Source organism: Sphaeramia orbicularis, chromosome 5 (genome assembly GCF_902148855.1).
Source record: "Sphaeramia orbicularis chromosome 5, fSphaOr1.1, whole genome shotgun sequence".
In the NCBI taxonomy this organism is placed as follows: Eukaryota; Metazoa; Chordata; class Actinopteri; order Kurtiformes; family Apogonidae; genus Sphaeramia; species Sphaeramia orbicularis.
In genome coordinates this window covers 34,653,883-34,666,021 of record NC_043961.1, presented here as the reverse complement: position 1 = coordinate 34,666,021, position 12,139 = coordinate 34,653,883, and the positions used below count along the sequence as shown (strand labels likewise).

The 12,139-nt window shown below is 40.0% G+C and overlaps 1 protein-coding gene across 2 annotated transcripts in view; it reads left to right on the top strand.

The window, feature by feature from the left end:
- kaznb (kazrin, periplakin interacting protein b) overlaps positions 1 to 12,139 on the top strand; it is a 141,015-nt gene that overhangs the window by 48,067 nt on the left and 80,809 nt on the right. For both annotated transcript variants that reach the window (XM_030134595.1, XM_030134598.1), the window contains exon 4: positions 7,905 to 8,112. In XM_030134595.1, the coding sequence (XP_029990455.1) occupies positions 7,905 to 8,112 (208 nt within the window). The remainder of the gene's footprint in view (positions 1 to 7,904; positions 8,113 to 12,139) is intronic.

The window sequence follows — 12,139 nt, the reverse complement described above, 5'->3', positions numbered from 1 at the left end:
CGGGGTAAAAAAAAAAAAAAAAACAACCCAAAGTTACCAAACATTATCACTAATCTCTCCCATCAAAGTTAAGAAATTGACTGCTGAACAAACTTGCGCAGATTTAAAGTTCCGCGTCGAACGACGTCTTTCATTCCTTTTTCTTTTTCTCATCATACTGTGCCGTTTCGGTACAGCTGTGTACCGAACCGAACAGGTGCATACCGAAACGGTTCGGTTCGGTACGTGTACCGTTACAGGCCTATTAAATACAATGTTCCAATGCATATGTATAAAGAACAGAAGCACTCTGTACCTGTGTAGAAGGAAGAGGGCCAACTCCAGCTCTGGTTTCATTCCTTTTAATTCCCTTAGTCCTATCCATCTGTTCAATGCAGAGGTTTACCAGTATTTTAGTCTGTGCTCTTTCACTCTCCCATTTAGTTTTCTTTTCCTGTCTGCCAGTCCAGCTCTAGTTCCAGTGTCCACCATTCCAGCAAAATAAATTCAAGAAATCCCTTTCTTCAGGAAAATATCTGACCTAGGTCTGCCGTAAATCAGTCCAGTCTTGTCCGACTCGATCAGGGAAGCTGGAAATAGCATTTGGAAAAAACTTATTTTGGCACTAATAATCTCATTCTAAATTGCAGGCTACGATTAGGCATATATATATTTATTTATATATATTTATATATGTGAAAATGACACCTTTCCATGATCACGCAGAAAGTCTGTACAGCACCTTTAATGTTAACCGACTCCTAACAATTACTATAAACAGACTTAAAGAGACTTGTTAGCTTAGCCACAGTAATGCTACTGATCCACAATGCAGAGCAGTGAAGCCTTGACACCGTAAGTGAAAGGAAAGGAGCTGCCGGGCTCAAGATGACCCTCTTATCTTGACAAAAATAAATTGTGTGTAACAAGTTGCACTTTTTTCTATTAAATTACTATGCTAGGACGAGATAGATTTCTTGGTGTTTACTTGGTGTCTACTGCATGATGTATTGTCTGCTGCTATATTATTTAAACAAGTGGATGTTTCAAGATTAAAATTGCGATTATCTGCCTTTCAAATGACTTTTAAAACTGTCTAACATTCAGGTAACCAAATGAGTAATTTCTCATTTTCCTGAGTAGTTACCTCCGCCAAGGAGGTTATGTTTTTGCCAGGGTTTGTTTGTTTGTTTGTTTGTCTGTCTGTTTGTTTGTCTGTCCGTTAGTGTGCAACATAACTCAAAAAGTTAAGGACAGATTTGGATGAAATTTTCAGGGTTTGTTGGAAATGGGATAAGGAAGAAATGATTAAATTTTGGTGGTGATCGGGGGTGGGGGGGCCCACGGGGGGGGCCACTGATCAGCCTTGGCGGAGGTCTGCGCTCTCCGAGTGCTTCTAGTTTTGTTATATTTTTATACAGATAAGCAATAATGATAGAGTAGCTGTGGAAAATGTATGCTGCTATTGTCTGCTGTCAAGTCTATTTGATCATGTGACAAAATGATGGAATTTAAATAGAACATTATTGGTTAAAAAAAAAAAAGACAATCAGTCTCTTCTTTTTGAGTCTGAGCTGTGAAACTGAAGCACAACTACTTTAAAGGAGTCCTTGACCAACACATTTCTAAGGTCACTGAGTGTCAAGTGCTACCTCGCCCACTGATGGATCTCCCTGTTCTCACATCATAACCCAGATCATGGAAATTACTCCGTGGAATATTGATCTCCTCCCAGTTCAAGGGTGCATATAACTCGGTATGTGGTAATAAACACGTCATTCACACACACTTTAAAAAATATATATATATTTCCTTCAATTTTGCACCTTTCCCACCTGCTTCACACATAAACCTATATCAGCTTCACCATGACAGGCAGCATATCATCATATTTTCATAGTATCTAATGGACATGGGTAAGGCTTGGAGAGTGGAGTGGATATTTTGCCAAGAATGCTGATAACACCTGTATAAATAGTTGAGCAGGGCATTATATCACTTTGCTATTGGGAAAAAATGGAAAGCATTCCTGTGTGTGGAGGATTAGTCGATATTCAATTAACCCAGGCAGACAGTCATAGTGACTGTTTATCAATACCTCTTTTTAACAGCACACCCTCGGCACACTTAATTAAACTTCCCATTAATAGCATCAAACAAGTGAGCAAACTAACAACACAAACACTCAGCCAAGTTTGAAAGTGAGTCAATCCATAGAAGTACCAGTGGAGGTTGAGTAGCTTCTTGCACCAGTTTAAGGTCCCTGTCACGGCTATACAAGTTTAACATCCATTTGTGGAGACAGAGACTGACTGTGTGTGTTTTGGACACGCTAGAATTATGCATCCTCAAAGTATTTGAATGGTTATTGATGTGTATCTGGGACATGTCCCGACCTTTGACCCTAGAAGCATTCATTTCCTCGCATTCCTCAGTTGAGTGCATGAAAGCCCTGCCTCATGAAGCTCAAAGCTGACTGTGTTTGTGATTTCATATGAAGAAAGCCTTGGCGCTGTGGTTGTTTATAAGTGCCGGCAGTTGCAGAAAAAATAACAAGACCTGCCTGTGCAAAGCAAGTAGAAGAGACGACCCTCATCTCAGCTCTGTGTTACAGGGCGTCATACATTTGTCCTTTGCTAATCAGCCACGAATAAGGGCCACCGCTCTAATCGGGGACAGCTATGTGACTGTCTAGACGCTGATAATGATCTGCTCACATGCGATGTGATCAAACATGCTATTGGCAGTCTGTGCTTTCTCTGTGACTGTAATTCTGCTTGTGAATCATTGTGAGTTGACTCACTGAGACAGAGACTAAATGATTATGAAGAAGGATTAGAGAGAAAAGGAGCCTTTTTACTCTGAGGAAATAGCATTAGCAATGATAAAGGCTTCATAACTTTTTTACTTTAACAAAGGAGTTGAAGTTGAAAATGTGTGTGAATCCAAAACATTTAATTTAGACAGTATCTGTTACAGATACAGTGAATATGAATTAACAGTGAATATATGTGCCTAGATAACACCTAATCAAACAACTTCATTTATGGCCTTTAAATACACATAATGTCAACCAGAATATGTGGTTTTTCTTGAAAATGTTATACAATATATGTACCATCTAAGATCATCTAGATCCAGATTCTACATTTTTTTTAAAAAAGTATTCCTCAGTGATCTTTTGTTATTGTTTTGACTTTTTTTTTTCATTTTCCTACAAAATAGGGCAATGTTTGTTCTGAAAACATCCATGATAATATCTACCAGCAAGATCAATTTCTTGCCTTCTAGAAGACAGTCCATAACTGAGGTCATATTTTAATCTCCAGAACCACCACATATATTTCATGACCATTCCTGACATATGTGTTTTTCTTTTCATGATAAACATTGTAATGAAGTTATCTACCATAGGATCTGAGGAGATGAGAGTCTCCTGTTTAACTATATGGCCTCATGACCTGAATATTTTTTTTTTTTTTACCCAATTTCTTTGTCTTCATACCTATTTGTTATACCTGCCTCTATTAGTGTTGTATCCTTGGATAAACTAGCTATGTCCTGTATTGTCCCTATCAAATAAATGAAAAAATAACACAAAAATAAGCAAGCATACTCACTGTTTTGCACCTCTACATAGGGCTGCTCGATTATAGAAAAAAAAAAAATCACGATTATTTTAGCAATAATTGAAATCACGATTATTAAAAACGATTATTTGTTAACCTTAAAGTTGTTTATTTTTTTCTTGCAAAACAATGTAAAATATACTCTTTAAACATAAATAAAGCTTTTAACCACTAAAACAAAGTATTTTCACTTTTGTACGAAACAAAAAAATCTTTGAAATCAAATAAGTGTACTGTAAATTCAAGTACAGGGGTTGGACAAAATAATGGAAACACCTAACATTGTGGCATCATAGAAGGTGTTTCCATTATTTTGTCCAACCCCTGTATGTTTCCTTTTGTAAACAAATAGTGCACTGTAATTAAACTGCTATAGACTTGCCATAGAACTGTAGCAATAAAAAAAAAAAACCTCACGTAAAGTGCAAATTATAAATTCAAGTATGTTCAATGTAGTATGAAACATAGTAAATTCAGTGGCGTGCCGTGAGGTTTCAGTTCAGGCCTTCTGTATACATCAGCCATCTACAGGGTGTCCCATAAGTCACCATACATAGGAGACATAATACATATTGTTCTAACATGTATTTCTTTATATTTCTTCTTTATAGTTCTTCAGCAGTGGAGGACACGCATTGAAATGTGTTCCCGACAAAATGGCAGTCATATAGAGCATATTATATAAATAAAAATGGTTTATGTCAAGAAACGTTTATTTTTCCTATGTATGGAGACTTATGGGACACCCTATAGAATACGCACATTAGGGTTATACGGGTTAGGTTAATACGGGAGTTGCAGCGTAAAGAGATTCGAAGACTGAAGATTGCATTGCGGACGAAGTTGTTTTTATGCGTTTTAGTTTTTCATAAGATAAAGATTATGATGAAGGTGGCGGTGGTTAAACTTTAGATGGTTAAAAAGGTTTGTTGTGTTACCGGTCGGTGTGGACACAACTACGAAACACTTTTTGCACGTGATGTGTTTTTGCTCTTCGTCTTCTTCATCAAACCCAAAGTGATTCCATACAATTGAATTTGACTTGCCTTTTTTGTTTACCAAGCACTTCTGCTGTGATTCTCCTGCCATTTTTCCAGACCGCTCGGTACAACTTTCCTCTTGGGGTGGACCTGCCGGCTAGCAGGCAGCAGTAGCTTAGAGGGGGGCGGGGCAGAGAAGCTCATGGGAGCTTGCGTGCGCGTGAATTAAAACAACTCAAAATTAATAATCGTTTTTTCTCGATTACATAATTTTTGTAATCGTTGCGTGTAATAATCGAAATCTTAATTGAATTTCGATTAATTGCACAGCCCTACCTCTACATGTAATGTACGAATACACTGAAATATAATATATTAAAAGTGATATTAACAGTTGCGACTTGTCAGTAGAGGGCACTAGGGCACCGCCTCTCCGGTCTCACGTGAAGATAGGTATCGCATAAAATAACTTTACAAAAACATGAATATTGAAATAAACGAGCTATACATGATACAGTCTGTGAGCACTGTGTATAATCTGCATTCAAGTGTAGTTCAAAAATGTTTTTGGTTGTTTAGTGAACAGTCAGGTCACGTGCTTCCTGTTTGGGGTGCAAAAATCTGTGCCCGAGGCTCTCTCTTTACCATGGTAGACTCTCATTATAAATGGTGCATTCGCTTTAGACCCCCTCCAATACAAGAGACAGGAGAGCCTCAGGGTGCAAAAGTGACACCCTAGTACCACCCACAGGAGTAAACGTCACATTCCGAAAAGAATGAAGACCTTCCTCAGAAATGGAATGTCACAGAAGACCATCTAAACTAGGGGTGCCCACACTTTCGGCTTGTGAGCTACTTTTAAATGACCAAGACAAAATGATGTGTGTCCACTACATATTAATATCAGTGGATAGCTCAGTAGGTAATACTGCTGGTCACTTGTGGCTGGACAGGTCAGTGGGTTACACTAATGACTACGATGTGGGAGACTGGGGTTGGAATCCTGGCAGTAACGGTAACATTAAGGTCATTTAGCCTGTAGGTGAACCTTTATCTTTATTAATGCCATCATGCTATCTACCCACTCTACCTTCACCCCTGGTCTAAATGCATCGGCCATACTATCAGTGGAAAAGACACTTGTCAGGGACATGCCTGACTTTAACAAGATTCACAGAAAAATGTGCATGTTTGAAGGATAGACGGGTGAAAATACATGTAAATAAAAAGAAAAGCATTCGGAGAGTGCAGACCTCTGCCAAGGCAGATCAGTGGGCCCCTGTGGCCCCGTGGCCCCCACCCCCACCCCCCACCCCTGATCACCACCAAAATGTAATCATTTCTTCCTTGTGCCAGTATCAACATTTCCTGAAAATTTCATGAAAATCCATTCATAACTTTTTGAGTTATCTTGCTAACAAACAAACAAAAAACAAACAAACACGCATGCACGCAAACACACAAAGCTGTGGTGGAGGTAATAAATGACTTAAAACACAAACTGAGTTTTTAATTTTTATTTTAAATGTGTATTTAAAATAGTGGTGCATGTGCTTTGGTGTGTCCTAGTGGTGATGTGGTTATAGTGCATCCGGAAACTGACTTACATACTGCACCCCACCAAAAAAATAATTTCACCAGCCGCCAGCAGATATGAAATAGCACAAAACAAATCTGACACTCATACAGTGTCTATAGTTTCACTATTAATATCCTTACATCACTCAACATTAAAATGTAAAGCGCAGAAGCCGATGAGCAGCTGTCTTAGTTTTATAACATTACATCAGAGACAGTTCTGATCTGATATACTTTCACTGATCAAACTTCCTCATAAACTCATGTAACCTTCAAGTTCTGTCTCTCATACAGTCGTCTGTCTCGCTCACTTTTTGTCCCATCTCTGTTTGTCGCTTTCTGTCATTGTGTGAATACCAATGAGCGCTGAGCTGCTATCATCAGAGCTTTGGATGACAGCATCTGAGTGATGTATCGCTCATCTGCTTCAGTTCCTTGCCAGAGACAGGGTGTGTTTTCTTACTTGGGAAATGAAATGTCAAATGCAGATTAAAAGTTGTGATGGCTCAGCAAAATCCGGGATTGTTTTAAGTTAAGATGAATGGTCTCCTCCATCTTTAACCTTTTGTGTGTGATGGAATTTTACAGCTGTACAGATAAGAAATGATGGCAGCGGTGTTTGTTTGCTGGGCCACGGATAAGCTGAAATATAATCCTTTCAACTGTTTTTGATCAAAGAAGTAAAGCCTTTCTATGTTCTTGCTACAGCTCGATTGTAATTCTCCAGACCTCCCCTCTTTGTGCTTAGCCCGTTAGAGGGCTGTGCCTCTGTCCTCTGCTAAGTTTTCTCTGAGAGTTAAAATGTTTTCCCCTTGGGCGCCTTGAGCCAGCCCCCTTCCCTTCCTACTGATGTGGGGGTGAGCTTTCCCAGGACAAAGAGATGAATATATAATGGAATGAAAAAGAGGGGGTGGGAGAGACAAAAAGACAGCGGGTGTGTGTGAGTGCGGGAGGAAGGGAGAGTGGGAGCTGGAGTGAAAAGATATAGAGGGCTTGACAAGTGCTTGTCAAAGGGTTCAATACTGCTGCCAAGTTCTGAGTGTGGGGACATGCAGAGAGGAAGAAGTACAGAGAAACAATCTGTACTTTTCTCTATTATAGACCTGCCCGCTAACTCATTACAGACTCCATAGTGTGTGGGATCCACTCACTCACTCTGTAGTTGGAGAGTTACAGGAGAGCAGCTCAGTCCAACTGCACCCCCCTCTCCCCTGGTCCTGCAGCACATGGTACAGTCCATTTAAAAGGCTGCATGTCATCTCAGTGTGTGCTGGGTCCTCTCTGAGAGCAGCTGCTCACAGCACATTCTCCTCGGCGGGAGCACTCACTTTCCCCTCCGCCTGCTGGGCTGCATCTCTTTTTCCGCTCTGTCTTTTCTCTCTCTGCTTTCTCCACATTCTCTTCTCCTCTCAGCTTCCCGCGACCACTCTCTCTCCCTTTTGCCCTGCACACACTCATGCTTCCTCTGACTGTGTAGAGCTTGGTCACACAGACGTTCTTCTTTATGCAGTAACAGGTAGACAACATCTCTGTGCTGCTCAGCGGAGACCAGAAGAGGAACCGGCGTTTAGTCTTTTTGTATATGTGTGAAGTAAACTGTGAGAGAAGAAGCACAGGTGGAGGAGGAGGAAGAGGAGGAGAAGAGGGGGATAGGAGGAGGAGGAGGAAAGGGTCTTAGCTTCACCCCCTCTAATGCTCCACTTGACACCATGCTGCTCTGTGTGGATTTGGTCCTCAGGGGAAAATCCTTAAAATGATGGAAGACAACAAACAGCTGGCACAGAGAATCGATGGGGCCATCCAGTCTGCCAGTCAGGAAGTGACCAACCTCCGCTCTGAGCTCTCTGCCACCAGCCGTAGACTGGCAGAGCTGGGTGCCAGCAGCCCCCCTGCTTTGGAGAACCACCACCAGCACAACCACCATGATGACAGCCTCCACTACCGGGGTGAGTGTCACTGTATGTGCATGGATGTGTGTGTTCATGCCTAATCCCCTGTTTCTGTGAGTGTGAGAACATGAACATGTGTGAGTGTTTTGGAGTCAATAGTAAGAAGTATTTGGGGAATGTGCTGCGGGGTGACTAATTTCATTCCACCGTTCCTCCTCTGACTTACTTTTCCCTAAAATCCAAACTGTACTGACAGTGGAAAAGCAGCAGATTGAAAGGAGAGGGAACAAGAGACAGAGTGTTGTTATTAGACAGGAGGGGTTAGGGTTATGGGAGCGTGGGCCAGAGCTGGACTGGGTTTGGTTTCCCAGGCAGCAGCTGGGCTCCTCTGGGGCTGCACTCCCTTCAGCTCTGGCTCCTTCTCTGCTCACTCCCAGAGTCTGGCAAGACGTCTCAAACTGTGCTTTAGGGCTTGAAACTGTATGCCAACATCACTGACCGGGGCTGGCGCCACAATGGCACTGTCATCTAGCTGGAAAAAGATGTGATGAATGACGAATGAACTTAAAAGTTTTCTTAGAAATACTGATTGTGCCTTGCTGTGATTTCTAAGACCATGATTGACAAGTATTATTATAAATGTAGTTATTTAAAGTCTAATGACGCTTGTTCACAAGTAATGTCTTCATAGCTGTTCTACGTTTGCTGCCACTTGTGTGAGACAGTGGTCTGTGTCTGATTAAATCCGCTTATGACAAATGCTAGTGAACTACTTTCATAATATGCAGCTGACAGCTTGGATTCATTAATGAGTTTATTTTGTAAAGGCTGGAACAACTGTGATAAGTTAGGTCTTGTGATCCTGTTTGTGAACTTAACAGTGCACCAGTAACACTGAGGCCAAATCAATTTAATGAACAATTCATTAGACACAAGTCACCATAAATTCCAGCAGGGTATAGGATGACATGAGAGATTCACCTTCCATGTGCTGTACAGAATGTTTGGCTCACTGAAATAGTGAGTAAACACTGATTAAAAAAGATCTCATGTTGCAGGTCTTTGGCCTCAGGGTGTCTGCGTTCTGCATTTGGCTGCATTTGACTGGAGGTTATTGAGATCATACCCTACTGAGCAGCTTGCTGTCAGAGACCATTAAATTGCTCTCCGTTTCGGGCATATGGAGTTCAGCTGCAGGTGATTCTGCTCATTCAATGTTTACCCTGAAGGGCAAGAGATGATATGTGTGAAATTTGCTGTTAGAGAACTCATGTACTTCTATGTATCATCATGTTCTTGTGTATATGTTGTGTATCCATTGTTAAGGTGGTTGTGTCGATTTTCAGGAAAAAAAAAAAAAGCATTTAAAAGAAAACATTAAGTTAAGTACACTTAAAGTTACTATAATTGCACCAGTAGGAAGAAATCAGTAAAAGAATTGAACAAATTCTCCATCATAGTGTAGATTTCCACTTGAAACACAAGTAAACATATGCATATATCACAAAGAGTTTATGGTAGTTTTCCCTAATAATTTACACCAACCTCAGCTTTTAGAAGAATGTGTGTAGGAAATGCTAATTATCACCCAGCATCATTTCCCAACACCTCAACAGCACCTTTTAGTGTCTTCCACTTCATAACTTTGTTTTTGTTTGCTTTCACTTTCATTTTCATTTTCAGCAGGCAGCTGTAAAAAGAACAGGTTAAAAAAAGACAGGAAAAAAGGTACAAAAAGTATATAAAAAAAGAGTTGGATGTGAAAGAGTATCAGCTGTATGTGTAATTTAGTATATTTTTGCCACAAAAGCTAAAGTCACAGTAAATCAGTAATTTTACTATAGTAATTTACAGTAATTTATTGTGTTTGCTGCTTCTAAGAGCGGCCAAAAATTTGATGATGAGGGTTTTGAAGAAGCTGTCACTGCTGCTTTTTCTCCCTTAATCATAGAGTAATATCCCCCAGTTTCACAGTGTTTAGTTAATTTGCATTGTACAAATTGAAAATTCTCATGGAAGACGTTCAAGTGTTAATAAACATTTAAAAAAAAAAAATGCTCATTTACGATACAGCACATTCATTTTTTGTTCATTGAGCATCTGCAAACCTGAAGATTTTCAGTTTACTCTTTATAGTGGCCAATCAGTTGCACTTCTAATGTACATACTGGTAGAAGTACATCACTAGCATTAAGCTACATTAATGTTTCTCATTCGGGCGCCAAGTGAGTCTATTATCCAACATCATGCCTGAGTAGCTGCAGTGCAGCTGATGCGTCAGGTCTTCAGCTCGTACTGTTTATTCTAGTGTTATGGAAAAACTCTGCAGTGAGTTATTAGTTGTGTCCATCCCGCTTGGCCTCTGTCTCGTTTTCTTTCCAGCAGCTCTAACATGCAGCCTGACATTCCCACATTCCTGAATGTCAGGGCAGTGATGTCATACTTCCTGTTCCCAGAGGCCCGGGCCAGCAGTCAGGTGATCGAGAGGCTGATCAAACGAAACTGAACCGAGTCCTTCACCTCCCTTCTTTGCTACAAACTCCATCAAGCCCTCACCTCTCCTGCATAAAAAGGGATGAGCCGTAAAACCGCTTAGCTTAAGGATGTTTTTTTAAGATTTTAGTTGAAGATGATTCGTCTGAGAGATCTCTCGGGTTAGGCAGTTTAGTTTGTGATGAGCCAGCGTCAGCGTCCAGTGGCTTAGGGAGATTAAATGTTCTTTAGGTGTGTATCCCTCACTAGACCAGGGTGCTTGTTAGTCTATTTGTTGGCTTTGCTGTGTGCCGGATCAAAGCAGCCACCGGGAGTTTTAATAGGCATGACCTGACTCTGTGTACATATATTATTCTGCACCAAAAGGGTAGAATTTTTGCTGTGCTTCACCTCCCTCTGGTTTTAAATAACATCTCTGACAGATGTCCAATAAGGCTATAAATACAGCATTTCATTCTGCTGTTTCTGTTGCCCGTGAAGTCTGTCCTTACAGTTCAAGCTGTGAGCAAAAACAAACAAAAAAAAAAAAAGAAATCACTTTCAACAGAATTTATTCATTATGTTTTTTGACTCTTTTATTATGTGCTTTTTGCTTTTGCGTATTCTGTGAAATAAGACAATCTGTCCATTAGAGTGTTTGTGGATTTTATGTAGCAGATTCAGTGAAAAGGTCTTTGCTGACCTGTATAATTTAGTAGAACTACTGACAGTAATGAGTTGACACTCTTATTATTGTCCTGTCCTCTCTATCCGTCACTCTGTTTCAAGGCCTTGTTAATATTCCTAAGCACCTATCAGCTGCACCTCTGCCATGCACAATGTCCATCTGATTTGTGAGCAAAATACATATCCTGCTTACAATCAATTTGTGTCTGGATGCAGCAGCTGTATGAAAACACTTTGTCCTCCAAAATCAATGTGAGACAACTTTATGGGATATTACATGATTTGTGCTCTAGGTAGATGTGGACCCTGCAGTCAGTTGGTGAGAAAGTGCTCATCACAGGCTTATGGGAACCTGCCAATACCAATCCATAAACCTTTCTAAATAAAACACAAACATCAGACAGCTGACTCCTGTCTGCTTTAAACAAAGGGAGCAAACTGCTGAACACAAAAAGCAGAGTAACATTGGAATGAAAATGTTTTCATTTTTCTCAGGTTGTAGCATCAGTCGTAGTCAAGACTGAAGGTTAGGATGATAGAACTGCAAATTGAGAGAGAATATTTTTGGCATTTTGGTGACAGAGGTAGAAGTAGTTCTTGTGCTGACACTGTTAAGTTACTTGTGTGTATTCTTGTAGTTAGAACACTGACAAGACTTAGGCAGACATTAATCTTACTAGGTACAGTCATCAGGGTAAAGTAAAAAAAAAAAAAAAAAAAAAAAAAAAAAAAAGGCTAATTCTTTGATTGAAAGAAATAAGCAAATATGTGTGTACATAAAAAAGGACAGAAATCAACTGCATCTTCTTAGACCAATTTTTGTGTTTTTTAAAATTGATTTTGATGTGTTAGATGAATGTTCTGGTGAATTTTGTAACTATTTTTTCTCATTTACAATGAGCAAAGTCATTGAAATCTTGACAGG